At 41.5% G+C, this 10,000-nt stretch overlaps 1 protein-coding gene across 1 annotated transcript in view; it reads right to left on the bottom strand.

The window, feature by feature from the left end:
• Positions 1-4,188: 4,188 nt before the first annotated feature.
• Positions 4,189-10,000, bottom strand: part of gjd1a (gap junction protein delta 1a) — a 13,809-nt gene continuing 7,997 nt past the window's right edge. Inside the window, exon 2 of the mRNA XM_046839498.1 lies at positions 4,189-7,841. Coding sequence (XP_046695454.1) covers positions 7,016-7,841 — 826 coding nt within the window. The 3' untranslated portion in view covers positions 4,189-7,015. The remainder of the gene's footprint in view (positions 7,842-10,000) is intronic.

The raw sequence follows: 10,000 nt of genomic DNA on the forward strand, positions 1-10,000 counted from the left end.
AGTGTAAGAGCATAGTGTGTAGTATGTGTAGTGTAAGAGTATAGTGTGTAGTGTAAGTGTGTAGTGTTTAGTGCAAGAGTATAGTGTGTAGTGTAAGTGTGTAATGTGTAGTATAAGAGTATAGTGTGTAGTTAAAGTGTGTAGTGTTTAGTGTAAAAGTATAATGTGTAGTGTAAGAGTATAGTGTGTAGTGTGTGTAGTGTAAGAGTATAGTGTGTAGTGTGTGTAGTGTAAGAGTATAGTGTGTAGTTAAAGAGTATTGTGTGTAGTGTTTAGTGTAAGAGTGTATTGTGTATTATAAGAGTATAGTGTGTAGTGAAAGTGTGTAGTGTTTAGTGTAAGAGTGTATTGTGTAGTGTCACTGTATACTGTGCAACGTACAAGCACACTGTTTTTTACTTTGATGTGTCGGTGTTTCTGTCTGATTCCTCACTAATCCTCACCTGTGCTTGACCTCTGTGTTATCCTTTCCTCAGATGACATTATTTCAGGAATAAGGATTAGGATTATAATCTGATGGAAGGTATGGAGGCGCACGGCAACCAGAGGCACATAAACATGCAAATCGAATGCGCGTTAACACCAAATAGTGTTTTAAATAAGAGCGATGTAAACGACAGCATGACCACACAGTTCTATCCATCCCTGAGAGTATCCCTCTCTGTTTTTCTGTCACTCTGCAGAGGTTAATAATTGAAGCAGTGTGTGTGTGTGTGTGTGTGTGTGTGTGTGTGTGTGTGTGTGTGTGTGTGTGTGTGTGTGTGCACCATGCGGTATCCCTGTTAGCCCTCTGTATACTACAATTTTATGGTTTCGCAGTTTCAAATCCATCTACTTAAATCCTGATGGTCCCTGGCCCCCGTGAGTCGCTCACAAACATAAATAGATTCTTTTTAGTTCCATTCCTACCTGTTTTGTGAGCCAACCGTGATCACGTATGGCTGAACATGGAGTCACAGACTGCTCTGTATTTATATCTGTTAAATCAATAAGGATCTGTGTGATGTATCGTTTTAAATGATCATTTCAATTAATGTCAAGGCGGCCCATCGGTTATCAGCTGATCATGTGAGGTCGTGTGAGGTCAGATTCTGAGGTAAAAGTATTAAACTATCACAAAGGACTTTTTCTGCTTCAAAGTAGTGTTTGCTTCTGAAGCAAGCAGAGCAATTTTAGTCATTTTTTACAATGAGTGCATTATAAAAAAGACATGAAAAGAGCGAGAGAAAACTGACAGGATACGCTAGTATGTGACCAAATATGAGAATGAAAATTATCGAACATATCAAACACTGTATAACAAGGATTTGATAAAAGAACTAGTTTAACATTATCGTAAACCTGAGAGAAGTGACATGACAAGAAAACCAAAACAAGATAAGCATGGTGATGTATTTACACTATGAACAAAAATATAGGGGTACATTTCTTTTCCAGCCATACGTGGTTCTTCCCCAAAGTTGGAGGTACACACTGTCATTGGATGCAGTAGCATGAAAATTTCCCTTCACTTTGACAAGGAGACCCAAAGACATTTTTGCATAAAAGCAGGTTCATGAAGTTCTGCTTTCCATGGGTTGGAAGTGTGTGGAAGTTCTCCTGCTATAGAGCTCCAACACTTTTTAACCTTTGGGATGAATTTTTCACACCTGACTCTACTAACACCCTTTTGCCCGAATGAATCTCCATAAAAAGATACTGGAAAATCTTCACAGAAGAGTGGAGATCATTATAAGAGCAAATCGGACAGCCTGGGATTGGGATGTTCAAAAGGAAGTAGATAGCAATCTTAACATATTAAGAAAGTCTCTCTCTTTTCTCTCTCTCTCTCTCTCTCTCTCTCTCTCTCTCTCTCTCTCTCTCTCTCTCCCTCTTTCTCTCTGTCTCTCTCTCTCTCCCTCTTTCTCTCTCTCTCTCTCTCTCTCTCTCTCTCTCTCTCTCTCTCCCTCTTTCTCTATGTATTGAGTTATGGGCGTGTGCTAAACTTGACAGCATGACAATCTGAAATAGCTCTCTCTCTCTCTCTCTCTCTCTCTCTCTCTCTCTCTCTCTCTCTCTCTCTCTCTCTCTCTCTCTCTCTCTCTCTTCTCTCTCTCTCTCTCTCTCTCTCTCTCTCTCTATCTCTCCCTTTCTTTTTCTTTCACCACATAAGAACAAACACATTATAAGAGATCACTGCGGCAGGTAAAATTAGAGTGGGTTGGGCCAGAAGGCATCTCCACGGTAACAGTAGCCATGGTGTTCGCTGAGCTCAGCCTCATCCTGCACCGTCGTACAGGTCTGCCGGCGTTAAACCCAGAGAGAACCCTGGGCTCGATTCCAGTCCTGTTCCTCACACACCCTTGTCGACTTCCACTTTTCATTCATCGCAGGTTTCTTTCACAGATATTCTTTTTTAATGGAGGAGGAAAATGGCTGAATAGGAAGTAAATGGTCACATCAGAATCTATTTCTTTATGACTAAAAAAAACTGAAAACAGTTTAAAATGTTATTCCTAACGTTTCTGAACATTCGGTCCCGCTGCAGATTCCTGCGAATTTTAAAATAATCTGCATTTTGCTTTTAGTTTGGTCCCAAATGAAACCCAGCAATTTTTTTCCGAGTTCCAAACCATGAATTATCAGAGGTTGACTGTGTGTGTGTGTGTGTGTGTGTGTGTGTGTGTGTGTGTGTGTGTATATATATATATATATATATATATATATATATATATATATATATATATATAGAGAGAGAGAGAGAGAGAGAGAGAGAGAGAGAGAGAGAGAGAAATGTCTAGCTAGCTAATGAAACTAGTTAAAGAAATTTTGACAGATTAGCTACTAATAATACTTGTATGTAATTGAGTCGGTTTGGAAATGTACAAAATGATATTATATTTTAACCGTGCGCTAAATCAGAATGGTTTTAATCACAGCATGAATTTTTCTCTCAGAGAGTCAGAATATCTGAACCTTTCTCATCACCCTTGGGGACATTCTGTCTGTACATGGAGAACAGAACACATCATGTGTGCATGTGCACGCATACACACACACACACACACACACACACAGAAAAGCTAGCATGCTTCAAAGCGGCCAGTAGAAGGAGAAAGCCTGACAGTGAGTAGTGATTAGCGCTCAGGTCAGTTCTAATCAAAGCTGGCGGCCATTTTGGGAAAAGGCTCATATGACTTGCTGAGTGCAGGTGTGAGTCTATGTGTGTTTGTGTGCATCTCCAGAACACATTGTCTTGAGGGAAAAATGTTTTTTTCCGAAGAGAAAAACGACAAGAGCAAGCGAACGAGTCTGCAAAATTGCCACCCTGAGGGCTTCGTAATATATACTAATCAGATTATATAAGAGATTTTGAACAATGAATTTGGAATATGGATAATAAACAACATGAAATGCAATAATAAAAGAGGAAAGGAGACATTAGTCTTTGGTCAAGACCAAAGCTAAGGGTCAACATTTTACCCGTCCTTTCCATTTCCTGTTCAGCTCTGGTGGAACAAAGGTACGCATCAGTTACTCATGATTGGATCTTTGAGTCGATTTAATAACAATAAATACATGAGTTGCAGAGATAATAGTTCTTTCTCTGACCAATTTTAATGGTTTTAATAGTGTTTAAATATTCATAAGCGTTAGTTCATTGAAGTTTTAGAACGTCCAGGTCTCACTAGCTATACGCAGCCTCCCTGACCATTTTTCTCCTCTCTCTAGAATCCAATAACACCAAAGGAAATGCTTTTTCTTCCAAACGTTTTCTTTTACAGTTGAGCACGAACATGAAAGAAAGGTGGTAGCTCCGTGGCATTGGACTTGGTATTGGAAAGGCATGAGTTCATGAGACCACCAAGCTGCCACTACTGGGACCCTGAGCAAAGCTCTTAACCCTCAACTGTTCAGTTGCTCTGGATAAAGGCATTTGCCAAATGCCATAAATGTAACTAAACAACCTGTAACCAAATAAAAGGCATTATTTTAGTAATTCAACAAATCAAATCAAAGAAAGAAGTTTTTTACTTTCCACATACACCAACCAGGTTTAACTCTATGGCCAACAATCAGGCATAACATTATGACCACCTGCCTAATATTGTGTTGGTCCCCAAAACAGTCCTGACCTGTGGATCATTAACAGCATGAACTTCTTCAGGAGCTCATCTGTTGAATCAGAACCCACTGCAGACCAGGAACAGTCCACAAGAGCTGCAGGTTTGGAGATGCTCTGACCCAGTTGTCTAGACATCACACTTTGTCAACCTTTAAATAATCTGACAGCTCAGGAAACACCATTCTTTCACATGCATACAATCATTTACGCATACACACACATGCATGCATCATCAAAATGGAGGGAATTTATTTCTTTTATTTTTTCGACATATATTCATTATATATTTTTTCTTATAATTTCTTATTTGTAATATATGTATTATTGCTGCAATACCAGAGCCATAATCAGCACAGGTCCCATAATCCCATATCTGCATGGTGCTATAGTTTTTCTGCTCAGCATGCTTCGGAGTACATAAACATGGTGCAAATAAATGAACAAAAAAACAAAAGAATATCGCTTTTTTTTTTCAAAAATAAAATGTCATAACACAGCCCAGGTCACAGTCTAGCCATTCTAATAATGCGTCATTAACATGCCTTGTTTTGTGTTGTTTTCTGCAGAAGTCTGTTGTTAAAAAAAAACAAATCATTTTTTATCATGAAATATACAAGTTTCTTTCATAAAGAACAAATAAAATAATTATTATCACTAATTATACAGGTATTTTCTTCATTTCATTTCGTATCTTTTTTTGTTTTGTTTTTTTACGTTAAAGCTTGCATTTCTTGCACTTAGCCCAGTTGTGGTCCTGTATATAGAGTCAAGGTGATTTTTTTTTCTGCTCACACACTATGCAAGCCAAAACAGGCCATCGCTTATTTAATCTTTTTCCTTGCACATTTGCCTTGAAAGCTGCTTACAACAGTGTCTGTCAAAAGTGTGGAGTCTTTTATGGGATTTAAGATGCATGAATGTTCCTTTTGTTTCTATGCAACAAGTTAAGTAAAAGGCAAAAACTCACAATAATTTGACAGTCAATAAGTGGAAGAAGGTTCTGTGGACAGACGTTTTTGGCTCTAACAGAAGAACATAGAGGTGGAAGCGTAAAGACTTATTCCGGGTGGAAGGAATCAACATGGCTACCAATCCATACTTCAACACCATCCAATCCCATCTGGAATGATTGGAACTGACTTCACCATACAACAAGACAAGGAGCCAAAGCATATGTCCAACCTCTTAAGTGTTATTTAGAGAGTAAACAGTTGTCTGGAGTTTTATCTATGATGGATTGACCTGCCCAGTCACCACAGAAAAGAAAAAACTTTTCGGATGCCAAGAGTATGTAAAGTATATATATAATAATATACAATATAATTGGTCAAAATAAATATTATTAATGTTATTTTAATATTTCCGGGTTTGTTACATAAAAACAAAAGGAACATGCATGTGTCTCAACATCCATAAAAAAACAGTTCACAGGAACTGTATAAAGTCAACATTATAACAATAACACACTTCGAACCTGTCTCAAAATTAAACATAATGCAGAATTGAAATAAAAGAGATTTATATCATTTAGGTAGTAATAAATGCTGCTCAACTCACAGCTGCAAAACTCACTGATCTAAACTCAGTGGGCATGGCCTAATATTCTAATTGTTACACTTGATTGATTGACAGCCCCTCACTCCGGCAAAACGCCACACCAGTCAAGCGATTAAACCCATTTAAACCCTCCGTGTGCCAACCCACATGATTAGCACTGTCAGCACATTATCCGGCTAGGTAGCTAGCATTCGTTTGCTGATTTTCTCAGACCTGCACAGATTATTCAAGCATGAATGCATAGTTTGGTGGTAAGGATGAGCAACATCAACATCACGGTGACCGAAGCGTTCTCCGCAAGGTTAGCTCCACCCAGTTTCCAAGACATCAGACACTTTGGCAAAGCACAGAGACTATATGCATTGTACTTCATATTGATTTACAACAAGGAATTTTGCACATTCCTGTCATTTCACCTGATTGTGGAAGAAACCACCTAGAATCTACATCAGCTACCGAGAGCTACCTCTATCGCTACCGATTTAGCCATGCGCAACGGAGCAGGAAGCAAAAAACGCGCATGTGTGGACTTCTCAGAAGATCTCACGTGAGAGCAGAAACGTTGCTTGACTTGAACATACAGGACCAAAAAAGTTATACAAAGGTGCATTGAATATTCATGAAAAGAATCATTGCAATAAATCGTAATGCCAAAAAATATGTACAGAGTTGTTCCTAAGCAGCAGCTTGAGGGCTCTAAGAGACGCGAACGGAGTAACGAGTGTTTGGTTATGCGTTTTATTTTACGGTTATGTTTATAGTAGATGAATAAAGGGGTGGTCCTCCTATTGCCCAGCTGCTGTCAAAGGGGGAGGGGCTTGTTTATCATAATCATCACCATCATCGTTATCGTTGCATCACCATTCTTTTCTTTTACAATTCAAATTTCCCCGCATGAAAGACGCTGTCACTTGTTACAAGAGAAAGAGAGAGACAGGGTAAGCTTCGACACTTTGCAACTTTGCTTTGTTCGTTTTTTTGGAAATTCAAAAGATTAAGATCTGATTGCTGAGTGCCTCGCTGTCTCTCTCCGCCTTGAGCTACCATCTCAAAAATGTCTTTAGCTTTTTTGACATGGCCTTGTTTGGAAGACATCCACAGGTCTTGGGGAGACAGGTATGTGAGTGTGAGAACATTGTTCTTGCATGCGTTCAGGGTTTGAATTCCTTTTTTGATGTTTGTTTCTCTCAGGTTCACGTACCGCCGTCTCCCATCCCTGTCTCCCCATTGTCCGACCTTGCGAATGATACCGAGTCGTCTCATGCTCAATTAAGTCATAATTGTAGGACGTGCCTTCTGCTTCCGTCTGGTCATCCATGCCCATGCCGTCCTAAGCCCCTCCCCTATTCTCCGTCAGACGTATGCCGATTCGCTGCTTTGCGTGCGCCCCAGGTTGGGAAGCGAGGACAGGTGTGAGGTGTCCTTCTTCCTAAGCTCGCACACAGACTTCCTGCGCTGCTGAGCACCTCGCACGGCCGCTTTGATCTTCCTCCAGCCCAGGTGGTTTAGCTCAGCCAAGTTGAGCACGACGCAAATGCCGCTTACAGCAAACATAAACACCAGGAAGACGGTTTTCTCTGTGGGCCGTGACACGTAGCACTCCACCTCCTTGACACAAGGGTAGCGGTCACACTCGAACATCGCCGGCACATTGAATCCGTAAAGAAAGTACTGGCCAGCCAGGAAGCCGATCTCCAGCGCGTTACGGAACACCACCTGGATGACATAGAAGCGCGAGATGCCCTCCTGCTGCCGTGCCCTGGCGCTCTTTGAAGGCCGATGAGGCCACGAAGGGATGTTGGGAATATCCTTAAGCTCGGGAATTTCTTCATCCTTGGAGTCGTGGACGAGGATGCCATTGAGGCTGCGCAGTTTGCGGCTGGGTCCGTGGCCGTGGTCGATGTAGGGGCCGTGCATGACGGTGTACTGCCGGTCCTTATGCTTGGCCGACTGGTGCACCGAGTAGGTGATGAAGCACAGGCTTGGGGTGCACACCAGGATGATCTGGAAAACCCAATAGCGTATGTGCGAAATGGGGAAGGCCTTGTCATAGCAGGCCTGGTTGCAGCCGGGCTGCAGCGTGTTGCATATGAACATGATTTGCTCATCCTCGTACACCTTTTCGCCCACTATACCCACGATCAGGATGCGGAAGATCACCACCACAGTCAGCAGGATCCTGCGCAGAGAAAAAACACGTTCAGAACAAACGAATCAACAAACAATTGCACCAAAACAATCAACCACATTATTCAATTAACACATGGACGGAACATCTATCACACCTTCACACACACAACACACCCTGCTGTACACACTGTAACACCAATGTACCATCATTTTATATGTGTGTGTATGTGTGTGTGTGTGTGTGTGTGTGTGTGTGTGTGTGTGTGTGTGTGTGTGTGTGTGTTAAAGTCTTTTAAAAGTGGGTCACACTTTATCAAGGCCACTGAAGCTGTGTGCAACTGTGTGTGCAACTCTATGTGTGTGTGTGTGTGTGTGTGTGTGTGTGTGTGTGTGTGTGTGTGTGTCTGTGTCTGTGTCTGTGTCTGTGTCTGTGTGTGTGTGATATCACCGGTATGAATGGTGTCATTGTTGGCGCTACAGCAAGGTTATTATTGTTATGAATGAAGGACATGGTCAGCATAATGGTGTATGTAGGAGAGAGAGAGAGAGAGAGAGAGAGAAGGAAAGAGGGAGAGCGGGAGGTAAAACTTGCAAGAGGCAAACAGTTGTATGCTCACTGCAGCATACATGAATAAATGGAGTGTGTATTTGTCTATATATCTCACACATACACACACACACATACACACACACATGCTAATCCTTAGAAAAAAAAGAATCTGGTCTTTGCAGCAAGCGACACACAAGCACTCAATGGTGGAGCTTTTACTTTTATCGGGCTGTTTAATGCCCCGCCCACTCAGTTTGATGGACAGCTCAGAAGCTGGAGATCTTGTTTGTCCTGCTATAGAGCTCTGAATCTTCGACATGAATGTAAATGCTGACTGCACCCTAGACCTCCTCACCTACATCAGTGCCTGACTTTCAAAAATATTTTGTGGAACATAGAAGAGTGGAGGTCATTATAACCAGAATATGGAGACTCAGTGAGGAATGGGATGTTCAAAAAGAAGCACAAAACCATCTTAAACATATACGATAATAAGGAGTGTATCAGGACCATGATGAAGTTTCCTTGCCTTTATGTGGGTGTATCAGATGCTAAATTCGCAGAATGTGGCACAGAAAGAAAAAAAAGAATGACAAAAAAAGAATGGCACTTGTGTTAAACATGAGTCTGAGAACAGATGCTCAAAAGCGCTTGGCTCTAAGATTAGCGCACAGCCTTTACGAGCATCGAAGAGATGCTACACTGGCAATAATGAAAGGAAGCTGAATGGCAGAAACGCTAGCTCTAACACTAGCGCCGTCTGCGTCAGGAAGTAGCGAGGTTAGCGGCGGCGTGGCCGTGTGTCAGCCCTTGAGGTCCCTCGGGGGTCTTTAAATTAGCCGCAAGCTTGCTGCACAATTCCCCACCACCACCCCCATTACCACGGCAACAGCCTAGCGAAACACTCAGCTAATTTCCCTCTGTCCGTACCGTAGCGGAGAGAGAGAGGACGAAAAGAGGAACAGAGAGATGATTAATGGAATACCAGCTCAGTAAGGATGGAGGAGAGAGAAAGAGGGGGCAGAGATAGATGGAATGAAGAGAACAAGGGCACGTTGAGGTGAAAAACACGAACAGGAAAAGAGATAAAGGAGAGGACGTGGGATGCTAGCATGTCAAGGAGGTGCACAAGGAAAAGAGAATGATCGATATATTGGAGAAAAGGCTGAAAGAGAGGGATAGAGGGATTGATTGAAAGACAAGCATGGACAAAGGTGTCGGTTTCTACACCTGAGTGCTAAATGACCAACACTAACACCTTCGCAGTCCAGAATTAACTCGAAACATAGCATATAAAGCTAATATCATCCTGTGGAATGAAAGTTATTTAGAAAGATTTCAGAAATTCTCCAACATGGTGACACTCATGCATGTGTTAGCCTGGAACTAATCCTTTACTCATTTTTTTGTACATCCAGGCTTATTTGTAGCTAAAACATTAAAATAGTAAGACATTAGCTGAACTGCAGGTCAGTCAAATTAAGCTAGCAGTATAAAGCATTATAAAGCTACACTGTGTGGCCAAAATATTAGCACTGCCACAGACCCCCAGTTGAAGACCCATGTGCTAATTCAATGTTTTTTTTGAGAATAGCAGGACTATTGCTGGTATAAAACTACAACCAAAGTGTAACCCCAATCCATTTAGCCACCAAGGG

The sequence above is a fragment of the Silurus meridionalis genome, chromosome 25 (assembly GCF_014805685.1).
Source record: "Silurus meridionalis isolate SWU-2019-XX chromosome 25, ASM1480568v1, whole genome shotgun sequence".
Taxonomy (NCBI): domain Eukaryota; kingdom Metazoa; phylum Chordata; class Actinopteri; order Siluriformes; family Siluridae; genus Silurus; species Silurus meridionalis.